This window comes from Hemiscyllium ocellatum, chromosome 2 (assembly GCF_020745735.1).
Source record: "Hemiscyllium ocellatum isolate sHemOce1 chromosome 2, sHemOce1.pat.X.cur, whole genome shotgun sequence".
Taxonomy (NCBI): Eukaryota; Metazoa; Chordata; class Chondrichthyes; order Orectolobiformes; family Hemiscylliidae; genus Hemiscyllium; species Hemiscyllium ocellatum.
In genome coordinates this window covers 40417013-40441185 of record NC_083402.1, presented here as the reverse complement: position 1 = coordinate 40441185, position 24173 = coordinate 40417013, and the positions used below count along the sequence as shown (strand labels likewise).

Here is a 24173-nt window from a genome sequence, read left to right as displayed (position 1 = left end):
CTAATGTTGGCAATCAGCAAGTGGTGTGGTGATGCTGATGCACAGGACAATCAGTGATCTTTGATCATTCCTCATTATACAGTCTCTTGGTTCAGCAAATTCAGAAACATAATACTCAACTTCAGTTTAGAAAAATAATTTAGAAGCTTAATACAGTTTACAATACAAAGAAGCACCTTTTAACTACATAGCAGTATAACACAAGACATGTACAAAATGCCAACTTTCAAACATTCTTTTATATTAATATCAAATACAGTTTGAGTCAATGACATAATGGAACAATTCTACAATTCTTCAATAATAATGCACTAATGGCAATGGAATAGTCTGGTGTGAAATTATGACCGGACTAGTGGGAGATGATAGTGTTCTAACCAAACAGGTCCACACATGTACATTCTATACTAGAATTCTCCAAATAATTTAGTTAGTACATGCTGCCTTAAATCCTGAGAGAAAGAATGAATGAGTCATCAAATTGCTCAGGAAAGCAGGTAAGATAGCAGGACTGTTCTCAGGTCAGCACAGGCAAGACTTATGTTGAGAACAATTGATCATAAAAGAAAAAAGTTCAGAATAATGTGACTGGAACTAAAACTCTTCTGATGTCAGAAAACTGCATGGCCCTAAGGAGGAGGGCAATAACAAGAAATTAAGATTACAGTTTCAACAACAGAAACAAAATGTCAAAAGCTCCATCTGTCAGAGGTTGGCCATGTATTTGAAATGATCAGAAACACCGTCGTGTTTAAAATTGTCTAAGCATGTAGAATTTCTGTTTCACAAGAATGGGAACCAGCCCTCAGGGTATACACTGTTCTGGGTATCTTTAACATCGATCTGCAGAGTGAATGTTTTGGGACATTTCTATAAATAGCACCCTGGTGAGTGTTACTAATCAACCAGCTAATCCAACTTCCTAATGGAATATGGAGGAATTGAAGTGGGAACTAGATTTCTTCCAATTATGGCTATGGAGTCTCACCTCATGTTTAATAGGTAAACCTCTTTGCAGTTTGGACCATAATGTACACAGTGGCAGTGCGGGTGTTGTGGGGGTGGCATTGTTTGACAGGACCCTCTGGAGTAGGGCTGTGGAATGCCAGTTTCCAACTTCCTTGAGTACTACAAGCCCACAGCCATTGAGAAAAACTGGCTGCTTAATAGTTTACATTGTCGACTTGCTTTATTCAGGTACCAGATTACTAGTGTGCCATTGATGGATGAATTAATTCTAAATTTCCATTGCCACATTTATCATTTGCCATCTCACATCTAAGGAAATACCATTTGAAGACTCTGACCACACCTCACCCCTAACCCAAAAAGGGGTACAGGGGTGGTAGTCACTGATCAGTAAATCTTAAGCCCCCAAATATTACGAGTTTACAAAATAATTTGATGATTATTCACTGAGGTTCCTATTCAGTAATCAAGTAGTTAGAAGAATTCCTTCTACTGAAGTATGAAATTTTTCTCCCCCTACAAAACTAATCTCAGTGTCTAGCTTTCCTTCAGTACTTCAAACAAATAGGCTCAACTTATGGTGCTTGGATAACATTTTCCAATTCAGTGATGATGGTTTATTAAATAAATGTTTATAAAGCAAATCTGGAGTCATGTTCACCAGCTGTTAGTCTATCATCACAATCAAACTTGGATCTAGAATAATCTCTCCTTTTTCCACCATTCCTGAATTACAATCAGAATATCGATTGATATATTGTCAAATATAAACATTTTCCAGCACTCCCTCAAGGAACTCAGTTGATGCATCTAATAGTTCGAATAACTGATTCTTCTGTGACTACCAGAGGTGTCAGCCCATCATTCCCTAATCTTCAACAGCAACTTCAGCAAATGAGCCTCAATAACCTGTTGAACTACAAAAAAAATTCTTGAATTAGAAAATACAAAAACAAAATGGGACCAATGTAAGATAAACATTGCAAAATAGCTTTCATGAACAGGGAAGAATGAGCAAGAAAGCATCATTTCCGAAGTACAATATAATTATATTTACTTAACAATATGCACCAGCAAGAAAGAAATGACAAAGCAGGAAGATGGAGTTCTACTTGGTGTTATTACTTGCAAGATAGTTACTGCAAGTAGCAAAATGATAAATCATTCTTTTCTAAGGTTAATCAATATTATATTCCACATTTTTTGAAGGAATTACACATCTTAAATAAATTCCTGAATCGAACAATTTAGTTGTTATTTTTCCTAGAAAGATATGCAAATTACTTAACAAAATAGCCTCAAATTTCTTGGCAGTTTGTTATAGTATTGGAAACGTAATGGTACAGTACTTCACTCACCAGCCTCTGCTCTACTTTGACTTTTGACTCCATCTCAACCTTTGGAGTTGAAGTCATTTGTACAATGCAGTTAGGCACCCACAGTACTACATTGGGTGGAATTTTAAAAAAAAAATCCAACTTGCAGTTGCTGCTTCTACAGCTCTGCAAGTGAGTATTGCATTAAAATTGACTCAAACAACTCGTGGATTCAAAATTGGTCTATTACATAGGTGAAGAAGGGCTCATGCCCAAAACGTCGATTCTCCTGCTTCTTGGATGCTGCCTGACCTGCTGTGCCTTTCCAGCAACACATTTTCAGCTATTACATAGGTGACAAGAGTTCAACACCCAGGATACTGTGGTCATGTGGACAGAATCATCTTTGCCAAAGAATTTGGACTATCTTCAAGGTCTGTTTCAAACAGACAGCAGAGCTGTTCAAGAAGAGGAAACCTCAAGTTTTCAAAGAAAATAAAAGTGCCCAAACACATGGACTCAGGATTCTCTAGAAGTCTAACTTGGAAACAAGCAGCAAGTGATATTTTCAAAGTTGAAATTCATAGTGCAAGATCAACCAAGAAAGAAGACAAAGCTATTCTCCTAACCACCTGTCTATCATGAATGCAATGGCTCAAAATATCTTTGTGAAGAATACTTTTTGTTATTACTGTTAAATATTTTAATGCTTCAATTAATTTGTCTTATTTAATTTTGTCACAGTTCTATTTTTAATGACATATCAGTATTTATTCAAATTACAACATTTGAGTTTGCAGCTTTTTTTCTGAAACCTTTGCTGACATTGCTGCGTACTTAAGCCAATTGGACAAAGAACAAGTTTATCCAAGGAGCCATTTTCCTAAGTCACATCATGGTTGGGCCTATCTCCTCTGGAATATGGTACCTACATAGACTTGATGATTGCTTCATACAGGTATAGAGTTCTTTGAGGGCAACTAATGAATTTAGGATGTTTAACAACAACACATCACTCCTGGTTCTTCTAGTGTGACTTTCATGGAACATGACAAAAATGCACAGAAATCTGTAAGAATTATGTTCTATTGATTTGAATCACAACAACAAATTAAATTAAAATTAATTTTAAGACTAGCATTCTTAATGTTATTCATTAGTACTATTGTACTTTTGAACTCTTATTACAAACCATTTTAAGCAGCTTAGGAACTTACTAAGAAGCTTAAAAAATACTCAGATATAGATCCAACTTTGGCTAAATGATAGAGAACCTAATCGCTTCCTTCGCTGCAATACTGAAGACTTTGTCCTGATCAGAAAACAGTGGTATTTCTTGCAGATATCACACAAGTGACCCTACCTATCAGTGAAACAATTAGAACACAAAGTAAATATATTTGTATTGATGATGATTGGCATGAGCCCTAGCTCACTAATATTTAGATATATCACAAGGTACAGGTGCATCTCCTCTTCAGCTTAGTTTCTGAGTTCAGTCATGTCATATGGAAATATGTCAAAATGCAGGCTGCGGCATGCTTGTGGCATGAGAAAGAAATTGGGAGGACAAAAATATAATCCATTCCCAAATCTTCCAGTATCAATGGCAGCTGACCAGAAGGTACTAGCCCTGAGCTGGTAATGTTTTTGTAAGCTGTTCTGTTGCACACAAGATTTCAAGTAATGTATAGAATAAAGGGAAAATATAGGAAATAAATTTTTTCAATTATCCCATTCTGCTTGTCAAAAGAAAATGTTTGCACAGGGGATATTTAACACAGTTTTTTAAAAAAAAGAGTAATGTACACCCAGAATATATTTAAATTTTATTTTAAAATATATATTAAGTAATAAATTCAAAATCAATAATTACCATTCTTGAAACCCAACCCAACTGCCATATCCATAGCATTGAATCCAGAATCAGTTTCAACAGTTGGATCAGCACCATATTCTGTAAAATGAACAAGAACTTGTCAGATCAAAGATTAACTTAAATCACAAGATGTTGTTCTATTTAAGACCTTCATAACTCAACTAATTGACTAGTTTGTATTAGAGTATACAGAGCAGGACAGATGAGCATCAACAATAAAATTTCAGTGGTACATGAGCTGAAAATGAAATATGTAGTAACAATAGTTTTGCATTAGAAATGGTAAATGATATTCTGCTTGGAGGATGGTGAAGTGTTTAGGTAGTGAGACTACGATTAGGCATTTTCAAAACAGCAAAACCTTGTAATTGATAGGCAAAGATCCTCAACTGTTTTACAGGACAAGTTGCTACATTTTCTCCAAACTGATTACTACTGTAACGTGTTCAGTGAATTCTGATTGATTTAGCTCACTGCACTTTTCTTGAATAATGCAGGAAAACTGATTCTGCAAAATCTTATCCATGTTTACATGGAATGAGAGAAAACCTGGCAAATCACTCAGGCAAGCTTTGGAGATGTTATATAACAATCAAAAGTGCACGGCATTGTATATAGTATTCAAATAGTTTGGGAGATATTAATGTAGATGTAGCAACTTAACTGTGGAGATACTTTGCTTTGATACAGAAAATGAATGATGTGGATCAGAAATTAAGTTAACTTTGTACAAGACTCCTTTTGTTCTAAAGCACATTTCCAAAGGTGAAAGCTGTTTATCCTAGGCAATTTCAAAGCATATGTTGTAATGGAGAGAGATTCATGGTCAACATGTCTTGGTCACCATGGGCTGAAAAATGTGTTGCTGGAAAAGCAGCAGGTCAGGCAGCATCCAAGGAGCAGGAGAATCAATGTTTCAGGAAGAAAATATGCCCAAAATGTCGATTCTCCTGCTCCTTGGATGCTGCCTGACCTGCTGCACTTTTCCAGCAACACATTTTTTCAGCTCTGATCTCCAGCATCTGCAGTCCTCACTTTCACCGTGGGGTGGTTAAGACCAATAACAAGAGGTCTGAGCTTTGTCTGAGAATGAACTCCACATCACCAATATTTTCATTCACCTCAAACATCACCACAAGACATCATGTTGTCATCCAAAATCTGGCTAGCATGAATTGACTTGATCACTGAAAGATATGATCGGCCATGAGAGAATGCCCAGTCCACAAAAAGCAGGATAAATTCATCCAGTTCAATTACTGCCCTATCGATCTACTGCTGACCAAAGTGCTGGAATATGTTGTTAACACAGCTATCGAGTGGTACTTACTCAATAATAATTTGCTCTCTGGCACTTAGTTTGGGTTCTGCCAAGGCCATTCAATTTCTAACCTAATTACAGCCTTGGTCCAAACACAGAACAGCCAAATTCCAGAGGTGAGATGAGGGTGACTCCTCTTGACATCAACGCAATATTAGGCTACATATGGCTTCAAAGAGCCTCTAGCATAACTGAAGTTAACCATCCCTGGTGTGTGAGGTACCAGTGCTAATCACTGAGCTTCTGCGCTGCCCAACATAATCTCCTCTTACATCATCAATACAGATTGTAAACAACTGAGGTCCATATGTGTTGCACTCCATCCCACCAACTTGGAAATGCCTTGATGATCCTAACTGGGTGAGTGACAGGGGTGAAGTTTTGGAGAAGGATTATGTAGTCAATCACAAAGGATGAAGATATGGCAAGAAGAATGAAAAGGAAAGCTTTACTTTTGTTATAGTCACATTGCTCATCATTTGTGACTTCGACAAAGAGCTACCTTGGTACAGCAGCAAATGCAGAAACTTGATCAAACAGATTCAAACATGGAATTCCAGGAAAGGTGAGTGCAGATTTGGGAGGCTACAACTCTTTTAATAAGTTTGGGCAGAATCGGGAGTTTGGAGATGGGATGATAGCCTGCAAGGAGAGTGGCATCAAAAGGTTAGATTTTTGAAGAGCTGTGGAAAAGATAATTTAAAGGAAAAAAGGGACAACACCCAGAGTGAGAGCTGTTAACAATAATCAACTACCATGGGAATTAAGAGGGGAAGGTGTGTTATCAAAGCTTGTAGTGGGAATTAAGTAAAACAAACTGAAAGTATGCCTTCTGAACTAAATGACCTTGGCAAAGGCACAAGGAGCAATCGTAAATAATGGAGAAAGATACAAAATATACTTTAGCATAAATCTAGTCCCAGTGGTTTCACAAAATGAACAAGTGCAGAAGTTCTTAAGGGTTGATCTGAATCTTTGTGGCAAAGGTGTCCATTAACTCCTCAAAGCTATTATTGGTGGGGAGGATGGAGGAGGTGGGGATAAAAAAGGTTTCAGAAGAGAATTTGCAGCAATAATTAAGAAGAAAAATATTTAGGATTTTTTTTTACAAAAAAACCCAACAAAATGTTACAATTCATCCACAGCCAAAGTTTGTGTTTCATACAGGAGGACCAACATCTTAGACAGAATAATTTATAGGGCAGATTAAAACCACATTATCAGGTGTTATGTTAGCTCACCCAACAGAGTCTCCACACATTTGACATGATTTCCATGTACAGCATAAAGCAAAGGAGTTCCACCATTCTGTAAACAAAGACAGAGCAATAAAATTTTCAAGATGATTTCACTAAATATGTTACCTAAATTTGAGAAACAAAAATTGATCATACTCGTTTTTCACTCATTAATGTTTGGTGTAAGTAACCATGGCGTGGTTGGATTGTTGTAAAAATTCAGCTGGTTCAACAAATGCCATCAAGAAAATATACTGCTCTTCCTTGGTCTGACCTTCATTTGATGACCAGCCCTACATTAAATTGTTTTCTCTTAAAGAAAATTGAAAAATTCTGCCAATGATATAAACTTGAAATGATATCAGAAAATAATGGAAACACGAAGCACATGTTGCATATCTATGGAGAGTAACAACATTTTAGACTGAACAGCTTTCATCAGAGCTTATTCTTATTTGTCCTCTGAAAATGGCCTACCAAGTCACTCACTTGATAAAGTGCAGTAGTTCATGAAGGTTCACCACATCATCAGACTCACCAAAGCCTGTCCACCATTTCTAAGGTACAAGTTGAAGTGTGAAAGGATATTCCCCATTTGCCTGGATAGTGGACCTCCAACAACACTCAAGAAGCTTGGACACTATCCAAAGCAATATCCAGAAACATACATTCCCTCTTCTACTCGGTAGCAGTGATGAGAACCATCTACAATATGCACTGGAGAAGGCTAATTAGGCAGAACCTTCCAAATCCATGACCACTTCCATCCAGAAGGACAGAGGCAGCAGATACCTGGGAAAACCTCCTACTACAAGTTCCACTCCAAGCTACTTACCATCCTTACTTGAAAATATATCACCCTTCCTTCAGTGTAACTGGGTCAAAATTCTGAACTCTCTTCCTCACGGCATTACAGGTCTACCTACAGCACACAGGCTGCAGCAGTTCAATAAAGCAGTTCTTCACCACCTCCTCAAAGTAACAAGGGATGGGAAATAAATGCTGGCCTAGCCAGTGATGCTCACATCCCATGAATACTTTTTCAAAATGGGAAATAAATGTCAGTATGGTCAGCGACACAAATACAGAAAGATTAATTTCTGAAGTGTTTTGGACTGTTCTGATTCACTCCATTTCCCTCACTTCACCTGATGAAGGAGCAGCACCCTGAAAGCTTGCGATTTCCAATAAACCCGTTGGACCATAACCTGGCATTGTGTGACTTCTGACTTCATCCCTCGAAAGCATTATGGGTCATTAAACAGCTGCCTAGCATATTTTGGGCCCAGGCCCAAGTGGTCAGCTAACTTTAAGAGTTCCCAATGAGCAGTTTGGTGAGAAGTACAACCATTAAACATGTGATATATTTGTTCTATCATCCTTCTCAGCACATTTTGGATGAAATATAGCTCTTTACATAATGATTCAACCAACTGCAAAATCCTGATTTCTAGGAATAACTGCAAACTTCATTGTAACCCATACCAAGGTAGGTACTAATCCGTGAATATCTAATCCTGGTGTTCTCATGCATGTTTTTCCAACATTGCCTTCTAGTAGCTGACATTCTGAATCCTAAAGAGTTTCTTATTTGTTGCATGAATCCAAAACAAACAAACAATCAAAAACTAGACGGCAGCTTATGTGCTAGCTTAAACCTTGAAATTACATATACTCAAATTCAGTTTTGCATTCTACACTTATTGATCATCTTTAATGTTTTATCAACTTTCTAATGTTATTTAAATAATGAAGGTAACATTCATTCAGCTGATATACCTTTCAATTCATTCAGACGAAACCCCAGAATAAATAGAAAGTACAATCATACTTCCTAGATTATCACAGTATACCATTAGTATTTACTTTTACTAAGAATTCTTGCCCATTTATTTTACTCCTGGTTTCCCAGGTATGAACTCATAACCAGTTTCACTGATATTCAAATAGATAAACAATATTATAACTTTATGACTTTTACATTAAATTGCAATAACATACCAAGAGGTTTACATTTCACTAATTCTCTACTGAGATATTTAAAAATATAAAATTCCATTGTAGCAAATTATACTTGGGACTATATTTTCCAGCAAAGGAGTTATTAAATACATGGGGAACAGGCATTGAGCAACCTTTGTGTACAAGGCCATCATGATGGTAATGAATAAATACCACATAACTTAGACATTATTATAAATTGAATAATGGATGCAGAGACACAGAAGCCATTTCAAACAATTTAGTTAAATTTTACACACCTACAATAGGCTATTTGAGAATATATAGCTAAGTAGAAATTATAGATATAGTTACTACTTCAATTCGATTGTCTCAAATTAATAACAAGCAGGATACTGCAACCACTTAATAATTAAAATGCTAATTTAGTATTTTTCTGAGAATTTATTTATCTTCTGAAGACATTACGTCAAAGAGCTGTTTCAATCCTGATCGCGTTTTTTCTTTACAGGTACAATGTTTAAAAACGAACTTGGTTCACTGAAATGTTGCTGAGGACAGTACTGGGCAATCCAGGCACCATCTCCAAATGAATGACCTCCCGCTTTCTCTCTGTCCCCTGGCATTTTCCCTGGAGTTTTACACAGGGGTGAACCCTAAACCTCCCTTCCCCAGTTAATCTCTCACATTGCCTGTACAGACAGGGTAGGAACTTGTCAAAATGTTGTGTGCGTCCCCTATTTGGAGAGTTATGCCACAAAGGCGGCGACAGCAGCAGCAGCCTTACAGTCTGGCTGCCCCAGAAAGCAGCTGTGTGTGTGCTGTACGGGTGCGGGTCGGACAGGGGTTGGGGGCGTGGATGGGATTTGGACAGTGGGTGGAGATGGACGGGGGTTTGGGGGGGGGTGGGGGGGGAAGTTAGTGTTGGACAGGGTTGGGGCGGGCATGAGTGGGGTGTTAAGTGGACAAGGGGGAGCGGACGGGGGTTGGGAGTGGGCAGGGTGGGAATGGACGGGGTTCGGGGCAGGGTCTTGCATGCAGTGTGCTTTTGCCTAGTCTCCTGAATGGGAACAGACTTCACAAAAAACTCCAAGCCCCAGATGAAAGCAATTAACTGAATAATCAATTTTTAGTGCCCGCCCACCTCGTTCAGATAATCGAGGTTCCTCTGTATTTGCATGACTTTCCAGAGTGGAATGCTCTAGTACTATATTTGAAGACCACTTGGACACCGCTTCATTCACTACAAGCCAGGAATCTCCTCTCAGTCTGTGGCGGCTTCCACCAGAACCCCAGAGATCCTCGAAGTAGTCCACACTGGCTCTCACTGGCTGCTGGATTTGTACTCAGACCTATATACCATTGCTCTATCTATGGTACTCTGCATCAATGCACAGTGATGGGATGAAGTGATGTGCTATGATGAACCCACTGAGATAAAAAGCAGTAGATAGGCACCCAGACAACTTTATCTCAGACACTCCAGAGATGCCCTGCCTGAGTAGCTCCTCACTGCCAGTGACTGCATTAGTTTAAGCAACTCAGGCCAAGGTGGGGGCAGACAGTCTGCACCTGCAGCCATGCTGGAAACTCTCAGCAGATCGAGATTCTCTGGGGTCTGATCCTCAGGGATGCCAAAGTCTTCAAGTCACCACAGCATACCATTCAGCACGCGTCCTCCACCTCAGGTGAGGAAGTGAACCTGCATCTAGACATAGTGGGAAAGAAAACCTTCGCAGAGCACATCAATATCATAAGTGTTCAATTATTGTACAGAATAAGCACTTCTGTAAAGATATCTTCATTTGTAATGTTCTACTTTCTATTGTAGTCTGATTGTCCCAATATGACCAGAGATGGTTCTTTGAAGTGAAAGATGTAGTGCATCTTCAATTAGCAAAAGGATATGTTAGATTTCAATCATCATACCTTGGTTCTTCTCTCATAAGTAACAAAGTGGATGACCAGAAGTCATTTCATCCAACATGGAATCTCACAACCGCAATTTGAAGAATGGAGTCTATGCACTACAGATGGATCTTGGGGACATTGACTGTGATGATAAGATCTAGGGGAGGAGCCAGGACTGCAGATGTCCATTTGACAGACACAACTTCTGGGAGTGATGGGGCCTTAGGATGTGGGATACCTCAGAAGTATATATCAGTTTTGGTCTCCCTATTTCAGGAAAAATATTGCAGGGGAGGCAGTTCACAGAAGGTTCTTAGGACAATCCCTGTGTTATGAGTTCTATTTACTGAAGTTTAGAAGAATGAGTGGTGACCTCATTGAAACCTATAGAATTCTTAAAGGGCTTAACAGGGTTAATTCTAAGAGGACATTTCCCCTCATAGGGGAGTTTAGGACCAGAGAGCATAGCTTCAGAATGAAGTGCCAATTTTAAACTGAAATAAGGAGGAATGTCTTCATTCAGAGGGTTGAGTGTACTTGGAACTCCTTGCCACAGGAACTATGTGCATGTTTAAGACTGAAATAGATAGATTCTTGATCAGTAGGGGAATTGAGGGTTATGAGGCAAGAGCAGGGTAGTGGATGTGAGGAATGTCAAATCAGCTGAATGGTGAAACAGGCTGCAGGGACAAATGGCCTGCTCCTATTCCCATTTCTTATAGTCTTATGATCTAGGTATTCACCAGGGATAAACCCTTTGTTCAAGGATCATTTTAGCACAAACATGCAGGCAGATGAGGTAGTGGAAGTGCCGCATGTATCACAACTGTTTTAACATTAAAGTTGGTCCAGGGCATCAAGGGCAAAGTTTATACATACACTGTAGCTTTTATTGAGTTGAGGATATTAGAGCTTTAGCTGAATGGATACGTCAAAATTTTATTGCATGAATACAATCAGCAAAATAGGTCAATGAGGATTGCAAACTGCAAACAGAGTCAAGAGCCAACAAGGAAATATAAAAAAAATCAGAAAAGGTCTTAAACCATTCATCCTAGAAGCAGGAAGTTGTAAAGTTCTCTACGGACTCTTGGGCTTAACAGACTACTGCCCCATTTTCCTCTGTTTGATAAGTCACCTGGTCTACGTTAGGATCCTTACCCTCATCTTCCTTCTCAGAGGTTTCCTCTCAATTCTGCATCTTCTTGTTTGTCAATACTTCCCCTTTTGGCAAGTGAGATTGTGGATGGTGCAACAGACCACGATGATGTAGGACACCCTATGTAGGAACTCTGTGGGTTTACTCTGGGTGCTCCAGTTTCCCCCACAATCCAAGATGTGCAGGTTAGGTGGATTGATCATGCTAAATTGCCCAAAGTGTTCAGGGATGTGTGGTTTAGGTGCATTAGTTAGGGGTAAATGTACAGTAATTGAGAACGTATTTGGGTGGGATACTATTCGGCAGGTCAGAATGGACTTGTTGGGCAGAAAGGGCCTGTTCCCTGTGCATGACACCATGTGATCTCTTCAGGCATCAGAATCTCATTATCAGGAGGGCTATGGTATGTTCCACAATGGCTCTGACTGAAAGTATAGCAGTATAGTATCTTTCTTTGGTGGATTCTTCTTCTGAGTTGTGATCAGCCAGGTGTGTAGAGGGGGTCTCTCATTGCCCAAGAGCTACAAGTGTATGGGCAGAAAATCTTTGAAAAGGCCTACCACCTGCAAGTACTCCAAGATGGACATGTCATGGCATCTTCCCGGTATCTGGGTTAGACCTGCAAAATCTGTTATGGTCATCAATAATTTCAACATTAAGGGATTGGAATCCTTTTCTGTTGACGAAGACTGCTGGTTCATGATGGGGTGCTTTTGTTTGTGTCTTGCACCTGCAGGAAACCAGCAATGACTAAGCATTCTAATGCCCAATGATCTGACGCCCAGTATCAAGGGGCATAAAGATGAATCGGTAAGCTGTTGTGAAGAAAGCATCCCAAACATAATTATGAGTTGTAGACTGTGAAATGCCACAGAAGTTCCCAGTAGCTCCCTGAAATGACACGCTGACAAAACAATTAAAGACACCTGATACCTTTTGGGCCACCCCAATCCCGTGAGTGCAAATTCTCATCCATAGGTGTGACACCATAGTTCAGATATCATAGAATCCTTACAGTGCGGAAACAGGCCCTTCAGCCCAACAAGTCCACACTGACCAGTCGAAGAGTATCCTACCCAAACCCATTCACCTTTACTGTACATTTACCCCACTAATGCACCTAACCTACAAATCCCTGAACACCTTGGGCAATCCCCTAATCTGCACACCTTTGGATTGCTGGGGAGGAAACCTGAGCACACGGACAGGGAGAGAATACGCCCTGAGGCTAGAATCGAACTCGGGTCCTTGGCGCTGTGAGGCAGCAGTGCTAACCACGGAGCCGGGGTGCCATTCCATGCAGATAACTGCAGATATTCTTGCAGATAACTGCACACATACTTGTAGATCTTGTCCTGAACAAGATCCCTATTCCTCGTCATGTTCTGCTGCTTCTTCCTTTGAAGGCTGTTTGGCAGCCAGTGCTAGCTGCTGCTATTATTGCTGCAGGCGGAGTTCTTTTTGCTATCTTCTGCAATGGTCCCTTTGCATAAGATCACAGAATTGCTGGCTTGACCTCTAACATCCTGAACTTACAGCAGATCTGTGAGAACAGAAGAAGTATAAAAGGGATATTTCAGTTCTAATATCCTTTCCCCATTAAGGTCCAGGTTATGGTCCCTCAGAGGGGAGTGTTGCACTTGGGCAGGGCACCAAGCAGCATGCACTGACTGACCATCGTTCACTTCTAGCCCAATGACCATGCCTTCCTTTTTCACAACAGGCCATGCTATTAATGCACATGCAGTGTGTTGACTGTGTAAGCTCCTGGAACAGGAGAACCTGATATTGACAGAGCACCATGCTACACAGCAACATGCACCCCTCCCACCCCCGATTTGAATATCATGTTTAACTATTTGCCACGGCTACATGTTCGTATCTTTTATTCTAAAGCTTTCCCTTCAGTGACAAGCTGCCTTGTTTTCTACACTGAACTGTCACCTGAGAAGCTAATGTGTCACTGTGATACTGTTGGTTGGAGCAATAGTCCAGCAACACATTGAATGTTAACTAACACACAGTCATCTACTACATTTAACGAAAAAAAATGTAGACAAGAAGCATTCCAAAATAATTGGCAAAAACTATGTACTCACCTGGATTGGAGCCAAATAATCAAAGTCGTCAGCTCAACAGCTCAATGATGCAGTTGAGTTTCTGAAGTGTTGGTTGTCTCAACAGACAGAACTTGTTGGAAAGAGCAAGTTAATTCCTCCAACTAAGGATGGAGGACTTACTTGTGAAAGTTTATTTCAAAAGCAAGAATCTGATTTTTGGACACTTGCCCAATTAACTCATACTCACCATTATTTTTGACACCCCAGTGAGTGGAAAGTCATGCCTATTCTATTCACAAACCTTTAAGAGGTATTAAACTTGGCAATGTGGGAAAACTTAATTAGCATCTACATCTGAAATGTAAAACTTCTGAAATGAGGTTAATGACTACCCCTACTGATATTATTTCAGCTATATTAGATTGTCAGGCTCAGCAACGGCTTCCAATTTTCTCAGAACATATGGTTTGAATGAACAGAAGGGGAAAAACTAGAAAGGTTTATTTGATAAATGACAATAAATTCAACATAAATTGTTCCCAGCTGGCAGTTTTACTTTCTACTGAATTTGCTTTTAATTTTACTTAAAATATTATTTCTATATAAACAGGAAAAGTATTGGCTGATGGGTCCCTGATATTACTTACCCAGTCATATTCATTCACATCACAACCATAGTCAAGCAGCATGTTTACAATGTTCGAGTAGCCTTTACTGCTGGCAAGTGACAGTGCACTCTCCCTCCCATTGGCTAAAAGATGTGGATCTCCTCCCTTTCAAAAGGAAATACACAAGATGCAATTTAACTTCAAAAGCATAAAACTATTAGATGGCCTTAAGTTAAAATGACATAGTACACACATTTTAAAAAGACAAAATCATAAATTAACTAAATCAGGAGTAAAATTATTTACAACATATAAAAATCAGTTTTGGAAGATTACATTTTCAGGATTCAGCTATTTTAGTAGATATGGAAAATTAAAATGGCTTATTCAAGGATTATGTATGCCATATCAAAACATAGCTAAATTAGGAGACACAGCAAAGAATGTGGGTACCAGCAACTGTCAGGCCAAAGCCTTGAAGACTTAGACACCAGAAAGAAGGAAAAAAGACACAGGCTTGCATTCATATCGTACCTTTCATGATCACCTCAAAGCACATTATAGCCAATGAGTTACCGTAGAACTGCAGTCACTGATGTAATGTAGGAAACTTGCTCATAGCAAGCTCCCAAAAATGGCAATGTGATCATAACACAATAACTTATTTTGGTGATGCTAATTGAGGCAGAGAGATTATCAAGTCAACCCGACCCCCACCACCCGAACTCAAACCCCTGATAGTGGATTAGATTACTTACAATGTGGAAACAGGCCCTTTGGCCCAACAAGTTCACACCGACCCGCCGAAGCTCACCCACCCAGACCCATTCCCCTACATTTATCCCTGCACTTAACACTACAGGCAATTTAACATAGCCAATTCAACCAACCTGCACATTTTTGGATTGTGGGAGGAAACCCACGCAGACAAGGGGACAATGTGTAAACTCCACACAGTCAGTCACCTGAGGCGGGAATTGAACCCGGGTCTCTGGCGCTGTGATGCAGCAGTGCTAACCACTGTGCCACTGTTCCGCCCTAAAACTTATGTATTGGGAGCAGGAAGAGGCCACTCAGTCCCTAACCTGTTTTGCCACTTGATATGATCATTAGTATTTGAAGAATCTTCCAAACACGTAACCACCATCATCTTGAAGGTCAAGGGATACATGAAAAGATCATGATGTGCAAATTCTCCACTGAGACATTCACCATCCTAACTTGGAAATGTATTGCTGTTCATTTAGTGTCATTGAGTCAAAATCCAGGAACTCTCTATCTAACAGTATTGTGGATGTCCTTACAGACGGCAGTGATTCAGGAAGGCAACACACCACTACTTCTCATGAGCAACTAGCAATGGGCCCTGCTAACGACAACCATATCTTGTGAATAAAAAAAAAATGTGCAATGGGATTTACCTGAAATGATAGATAGGATCTTGGTTTAACTTCTTATCCAAAAGACAGAACCTCAGACAACAAAAACAAAAACAAATTTAGCTTGCCGATGATTAACTCTCCAATTATCAGGAAAGTGATGGAAGAAGTGACCGTAAGAGGTTGTTCAATCTAGTGTGGCAAAGAGCCCGAATCAATAGGGATCTGGCAGAGATGGGGTATTGCATTTATTGGCTGAAGTCATACTTAGCACACAGGAAAATGGTTGTTGTTGTTGTTGGTGGCTAATCATATCAGCTCCAAGACATTGATTGAGTGCCTTGCTGCAGATTTATTTAATGACTTGTCCTCCAACATAAGATCAATGAAGATAGGCAGTGAATGTTGGCTATTAGACTTTACTAAAGCATACAACAAGGTCCCACATAGTAGGCTGGTTCATAAGAATAAGAATATGGGATCCATGGTGAGTTGATAAGTTTGAATACAAAATTGGCTTGGTCATTGAAGGCAGGGTAGACATGGATGGGCCTGTTACCAGTGGAGTTCCGCAAGGATCAGTGCTAGGACCTCAGTGGTTTGTAATTTATATAAACAGTTTGGATGAAAATCTAAGTGGTCTAATTCGTACATTTGGAGACGACATGAAAATTGGAGGAGTTGTAGATAGGGAGGAGCAGATACGATAGCGACATTTAAGAGGGGTTTAGAAAGATGTGGACTAGCAGGGAAGAGAGAGATAGGGGCAGACAGATTGAATTAGTTTAGAATGGCATAGTGGTTGGCACAGACATGGTAGGTTGAAGGGGCCATTCCTGTGCTGTGCTGTTCTACATTCGGTAAGATGGTTAATCACCATCCCAGCTAACAAAAACTCTCCATACTGTACAGAATCTACAGAATGTACTACATTAATTGCCATGGCTTCTTAAGCAGCAGCTCCAAAAATTTCAGCCTCCACTTATCCAGATAGACAAGGACATAAAGAACATGAAAGTACTATTGCCTTCATGCCATCCTAACTTGGAAATTTTACAATATTCTTCATGAATGGATCTAATCTCTTGAACTTCTACCTAACCACCTGTAGGAATTTCTTTACCACCATGGACTAAAGTAGTTTATGAAGGCCAGATCATCTGTAGTGTAATTACGAATGGGTGATAAATGTTAGCCTGCCAAAATGCACACATACCAAAGAACAATTAAAAGCAAGGACATCCTTTGCACACAATTTTATTCAACATTACTAAATTTTGTTGACATTTGTGGTATATGTTTCCTTCTTACTGCTGAGTTGAACATTTAGCTAATATCTGCACTCACCTGGGTCAAGACTGATGAATACAACACTATTACCAACATAAATTCAGTTGCTCCTCAATACCCTTGTAGGTAAATATAGTAATATTATAGTACTATTCCATGTAGATCATTAAACACCCAGCTGAGTTCATTAATTTTAGTGGAAATGCAATTTTAGCACAACAGTACTGAGATAGACACAGGCTCAAGGTTCTCTCAGTTGTTTGCAGAATGAGTTGAAGCAAAAAGAGCCTCTCCTTTGTTGTGAAAGAAGTTGGTTGAATCATCTTCTAAAAATAATTGTTTAAGTTCGCACTCAGAAAGCTAACAGCCATTAAGTCCTACTCGAGATAGCACCTTCAGGGCAGGAGTAAAACAAAAAAGAAACAAAAACAAACTCTAAATTCAAAATGTTGTAGAAAAGGTGCATTGCCAATCACAAAGTTACATGGACACCAATAAACTGCATTATTAAAAGGACTTCTGTAACTATGTAGAGGAATAATGGTTAGAGACAATTGGGCTGAAGATTTTGGCATGTATTTTCATGTTCGATATTTCATGAGCACAATCAACATCATTGCACTATTGGAAAGTTAAATAACATACAACTTAAAATACACATCTTCATTGTCTATTCGACTCATTAAATAAAAGGGAACCTAAGTCTAACTTGTTTCATTTGCTCTCTAATAATTTAATAATTGACTTTTAATTTATTAGAGCTACTATATACAGAACAGAAATAAATTCCTTACATTCTGTAGCAAAAACTCCACCACAGCAATTTGTCCATGAGCTGCTGCCCACATCAATGGTGTAAAGCCTTGCTCATCTTGCATGTTTAGCAGATTGTCTAGAAAAGTAATAAAATAGAGGCTTTCATTCAGGTCTACAGATTTGTATACAAGCTCAACAGACATCAAGGTCATTTTACAATTCATGCATCTTATTTGTACAAATCAAAAACTCAACTTCTAAGAACTTACCTTGCTCTATACGGCTTGCCAAATAAATTAATTCCCCTTGTGCAGCCAACTGATGTACAGACAAAGCTATAAAAAATATATTAACAAATTAGTGCCTGATAGAAACCAGTTAAACTATTTAGCTAAGGCAATTTATTCCACAAAGCTTCAATTAAAACAATATTTTCCTTAAAATAGACGATTAACGAAACCCCTCGTTGTTTCTTCATTTTATTTTCATTTCTATTTTTTCCTAAACCATCGTGGAGCCTTTCATTTCATGCCACTACATGCACAAACTGGCTAATGACACAGAGCGCACATTGGGAGCCTGTGAACAGATTTGAATATTTTGCTAGCTGATGAAAAAGACAAACAAGAGAAATGGAATTTGATAAAAGAATAGGGAATGTTAAAACTAACCATAACAACATTTGGCCCATTCTATTGTAAAACAACAACTGATTTGGACTTTGGTTTCAGCGAACTATCTAGTCTTCATGCACTCACGCAATAAGCCTGCGCCATTATTAAAGATTATGTTTGGTAGTACACGCTAAATCCAAGGTCATTTGGATGCAAATCAATTATGTTTACACAAGACTTACAGTGCAAGAGTAAAGGTGCAGCTGAGATTTCATTGCCACGATGTTTGTTAGTCAGAGTTGTCGACTGTTTAATGGGCGAGAAATGCTTGGTCACTGATGGTGTGTAGACATGTCTTACTTGAATTCCAGGAGAAGCAGAGGTGTGTATGTTGCACTCAGCTGCAAACAACATTAGTTAACACCTGAAAATTGGCCTTATTTATGCAAAAACTAATCATACAGTAATCTTCACAATTACAAGCAAATTATAATAGTTTCCACATATATGCAATATAGGATTGACTGAAGTGTGGTTGGGAGCTGGTTGGAGATATGTAAATTGATCTTGCTAAATAATCAGAACGTTAAAAAAGAACCAAAGTCAGCGGATGCTGGAAATCAGAAACAAACAGTAATTGCTGGAAAAACTCAGGTCTGGTAGAATTTGTGGAGTTAAAGCAGAGTTAATGTTTCAGTGACAGTTCTAAAGAATGGTCAGTGGACTCAAAACATTAACTCTGTTTTCTCTGCACAAATGCTGCCAGACATGCTGAGTTTTTTCAGCAATTTCTATTCATCAGAATGAGAGTTACTATGCTTTCAATTGTTACTTTTATCTGTGCTTTTCTTCAACTCAGTGATCAGGCTACAGAATAGTGTAACAACATTTCTTCTTTTCCCTGTCCATCCAATGCAAAAAGAAATTGGAGGCAATTGGTATTCTTTTATCTCTATGCAAGTGAATCTGTTTTGAGAGAGTTAAAAATCACAACTCCAGGTTATAGTCCAGGAGGTTAATTTGGAAGCACTAGCTTTCGCAGCGCCGCTCCTTCATCAGGTGGTTGTGGAGTATAAGATTGTAAGACATGGATCCATGCAAGATTCTGTAAATCCATTTTTTAAGATTAGAATCAGTCTGGCAATTGTGGCACAGACACAATTCCTAGGCGTGTTAGTAGAGAGAACACCCAACGGAGAATTCACCACAAGGGTACACAGGAAACCAACACACACAGACCAAGTCCTAAACTATCAAAGTAACCACCCCAACACACACAAACAAAGCTGCATCAGGACACTATTCAAAAGAGCCACAACACACTGCAGTACACCAGAACTGCGAAAAGAGGAAGAGGAACACCTATACAAGGTATTTGCCAAAAATGGATACCCACGCAACTTTATCACCAGATGCCTAAGAGATAGACCACGGAACGAGGACATGCCACAACCAAAAGGACTAGCCACACTACCATACGTCAGGAGCGTCTCAGAACTGACAGCCACACTACTGCGACCCTTAGGACTCATAACAGCACACAAGCCAACTTCCACACTCAGACAACAACTCACTAGAACAAAGGACCCAATAGCCAGCACGAGCCAAACTAACGTAGTTTACAAAATACCATGCAAGGACTGCACAAAACACTATATAGGACAAACAGGAAGACAGCTAACAATCCGCATCCATGAACATCAGCTAGCCACAAAACGACACGACCAGCTATCCCTAGTAGCCATACACTCAGACAACCAGGAACATGAATTTGACTGGGAAAACACTACCATCATAGGACAAGCCAGACAGAGAACAGCCAGGGAATTCCTAGAGGCATGGCATTCATCCACAAACTCCATTAACAGACACATAGACCTGGACCCCATATACAAACCACTACAGCTGAAACTGACACCCGGAAACGGCAAGAACAAACCACTATAAATACCGGAAGAAACATCAAAGCAGCGCTTCACAGGAGGCTCCAATAGCACTGATGATGTTCCCTAGCCAGGGAACGAAACGTTTGCAGCAAAAACTTCCAGCTCGGCAAACAGAACCACAACTGTTGGACTATAACCTGGTGTTGTGTGATTTTTAACTTTGTACACCTCAGTCCAACACTGACACCTCCAAATCATATTTTGAGAAGCGTTCAAATCCATCCCAAAATGCCATATAGTCAGCAAGCCACACAAGATGCTTGTCACTTTGTTTCCCAATCTTTCCTATCTTACTACTGGCATTTAGAATTTGGGATTAGAAAGAAGATATTCAAGTTTACAGATGACACTACAATGGTCAGGTGAATGGTGACATGCAGAAAATTGAAAAAGGGGATTGTGCAAGCAACTGGACAGTAATTCCATTGGAACTGCAGTCTAAATGAAAGATATTAAAAAGGAAGAGAATCAGCAGCAGCTTTGAAGGTTCAGATCTGCAGATACTTAGGACAATTAAACAAATGATAGGTAAGCATTTCACCCTCTAAATTTTCTGTCCACCAGCTCCAACAGTGCAGCACTTCTTCAGTACTGAAACAGATGTCGACTTTGTTATTTGTGCTGAAGTCCTGGAGTTGGAATAGAATTCACAAGCTTATGACTTTGTGAGCTACCATAGCTAATAAAATGGAAGTAAAAGCCTCTTCTGTTCCTGTTCACCGACTGGATCATGTTGAAAGCAGAAATTGATTTCACTTCTGATACATGACCTAATGTAGAATTTCAAATATTTACAATATTTGTTTATAATTATTCAAAATAGCTATATTAAACTTACAATTCACTGATGTAACATGCCCTATAAACATTTCTATGATTCTACAACAAATATTTTGGTTTATACTATTAATTAAATCCCTTCAACTCTAGATTATGTTGCAGCATGGTGGCTCAGTGATTAGTATTGCTCCTTCAAAGTACCAGGGACCCATGGGTCAACTCCACCCTTGGGCATCTGTCTGTGTGGAGTTTGCACATTTCGCCAGATGCTCTGGTTTCCTTCCACAATTCAAGGATTAGGTGGATTAGCTATGGGGAATGCAGAGTTACAGGGATAGAATAAGGGGTGGGTCTGAGTGGCATGCTCTTTGGAGGGTCAGTATGGACTTGAGCCAAAATGCCTGCCTCCACACTGTAGGGATTCTCTGATTCTAACACAAAGACATTTTTGTGTAATGTAACAATCAGCACTGAACGGTTCTCTTAGATCTTAATCATCACTGCTGTTTACACTTGTTTCCCATTGTTCTGATTGTATCTCAATAAATTATTAAAACACATGCTCTACGTTTTTCCAAAGCATAACTGACATGACCATTGTATATCATCCATGAATTTAATTCATTTTAGTTTTCTTTCATGAAAGAATTTCCATATTTCTAAATTCATAAGTACCTTTTGTTATGTTAGTATAAACATAATCAATAACCTTCTCTTGTTGGTCTCACCTTTTCTCTTTGTTTTCTAAGAGGAACTCACTTCATTTTTCTCTTAATTTATTAATTTCAAACTATTTTTACACTGTCACCTTTAAAGTAATAAAATGTCCCAAAGTTCTTCCCAGAGACATTATAAAATAAAATGGGACACTGAGCTAGAAGATGATATTGGGGATGATGATCAAAAGCTTGTTCAAAGTGTTAGATTTAAGGTATGTCTTAAAGGAGGAATGCAAGATAGAGAGATGGAGAGGCTTCCAGAGCTTAGGACCAAGGCAACTGAAGGCAATAAAGAATAATTTATAAAGGGATGCTGAAAAGGCATAGATATGTGAGAAGATTATGGGGATGAAGGAGATAACACAGACATAGCTAGGCCAAACCATGAGATAACTAAAAACAAGATTGAGAAGATTAAAATAAAATTGTACATGGCTTAATTGCAAGTCAATATGGCTCAGAAAACAAATATTTTCTGAGTTCTTAAAACCAATTAAGATCCTTGCATTTCATTTACCTTTGAATAGTACAGAGGCAACTTCTAGATCAGAGTTCACCTGATCTTGAATATTTTTACTCTCTTCTTCATTCAGAGATTTTACAAACCGAGAGCAGACATTCATATCAAATCTATTTGGTAGGACAAATTTCATTCCCATGGCAACATTCTGGGAGGGACCACCATCTTCATTAATTTCTACACGAGGCTCCAGCTTGATATATGGAACTTCAGCAAAGGAGGATTGATTTTCACTTCCATCTCCAGAAGGGTCAGCTTCAACAGTTGGGTTCTCCACTGCAGACATTCCTGCTCTGTTCAGATGGTACAATCTGTTACTCCATCTGTTGGTACAACATTGAATTACAGCAGTTTAAGCATACATGAATTTGAACACCTGAATCTACCAATGTAACGAATGCCATGAAGGCAAGGTTCACCAAATTGTTGTGTTTCTGTTTGCCGAGCTGGGAATTTGTGTTGCAGACCTTTCATCCCCTGGCTAGGTGACATCCTCAGTGCTTGGGAAACTCCTGTGAAGCAATTTTCACAGGAGGCTACAAAGCACTGAGGATGTCACCTAGACAGGGGATGAAAGGTCTGCAACACAAATTCCCAGCTCGGCGAACAGAACCACAACAACAAGCACCCAAGCTACAAATCTTCTCACAAACTTTGTTCACCAAATTAGCATCCATAAGCTCATCTGGTAGAATTTTACCAGAGTCAGAAGGTTGCAAAATCCCACACCAATCCAAATCTTGACAGCACATCTTCCAGGTTGATGTCTCAGTTCAATAATAAAGAATTTCTGCATTAGCAGAATGACTGAATTGTTCTAACATTGGTTATAGGTTGTCAGTCATTTGGATAATAAACCAGGGTTCTGCTTATTCACGCCAGTGGTCTCTGTACAACACTGCATGCTGCCCTCGAAAGCAGCTGTGTTAGTGCAGAGAATGTCACACATCTCCTTTTGGAATGTGCCTTTGCAAAGAAATTCTGAACAAATATTCAGTGATTTTTGTCCAGAGCAACTCCATGATACAATATGGGCTGTTTGCTGGGACACACCCTGAGACAAACATTGACTGCGCCTAAGGACCATCAACTTGGTGAAAACTGATCTTTGGTCTGCCCGAAACTTGTTGGTCTTTCAGTGTAAAGATTGAATTCAACTACTAGTGGGCGGCACGGTGGTTAGCACTGCTGCCTCACAGCGCCTGTAGACCCGGGTTCAATTCCCGACTCAGGCGACTGACTGTGTGGAGTTTGCACATTCTCCCCGTGTCTGCGTGGGTTTCCTCCGGGTGCTCCGGTTTCCTCCCACAGTCACAAAGATGTGCGGGTCAGGTGAATTGGCCAAGCTAAATTGCCTGTAGTGTTAGGTAAGGGGTAAGTGTAGGGGTATGGGTGGGTTGCGCTTCGGCGGGTCGGTGTGGGCTTGTTGGGCCGAAGGGCCTGTTTCCACACTGTAAGTCTAATCTAATCTACATGTTATAGACTGGCACATTCCAAGGTCCAGGACTACATACTGAGGGATATACTAAAGCTTCAGGCAGCTACCAAGGCACAGTTGGTCAAGACCGCTGTCTAAAGTCTTTCTGTTAAAGTACAATAAGGGTCCGTTCAGTTGTCATACCCTCTCAGTGCCTCAGAATGAATATAAATGGTTTCATGCACAACTAGAAAATGCATTTTGTTTTGCAACTGTAGAGAAGTTCTGACAAATGTCAAAATTCCAACGTTTTGTCTGTTTTCTGAAGC

General features: G+C 39.5%; 1 protein-coding gene across 1 annotated transcript in view; it reads right to left on the bottom strand.

The window, feature by feature from the left end:
* Nucleotides 1-220: 220 nt before the first annotated feature.
* ankra2 (ankyrin repeat, family A (RFXANK-like), 2) overlaps nucleotides 221-24173 on the bottom strand; it is a 39950-nt gene continuing 15997 nt past the window's right edge. Inside the window, exons 2-9 of the mRNA XM_060843774.1 lie at nucleotides 22425-22750; nucleotides 18705-18863; nucleotides 18118-18183; nucleotides 17887-17984; nucleotides 14463-14588; nucleotides 6727-6793; nucleotides 4162-4242; nucleotides 221-1886 (exon numbers count right to left, since the gene is read on the bottom strand). Of these exons, the coding sequence (XP_060699757.1) occupies nucleotides 1831-1886; nucleotides 4162-4242; nucleotides 6727-6793; nucleotides 14463-14588; nucleotides 17887-17984; nucleotides 18118-18183; nucleotides 18705-18863; nucleotides 22425-22713 (942 nt within the window). The 5' untranslated portion in view covers nucleotides 22714-22750 and the 3' untranslated portion in view covers nucleotides 221-1830. The remainder of the gene's footprint in view (nucleotides 1887-4161; nucleotides 4243-6726; nucleotides 6794-14462; nucleotides 14589-17886; nucleotides 17985-18117; nucleotides 18184-18704; nucleotides 18864-22424; nucleotides 22751-24173) is intronic.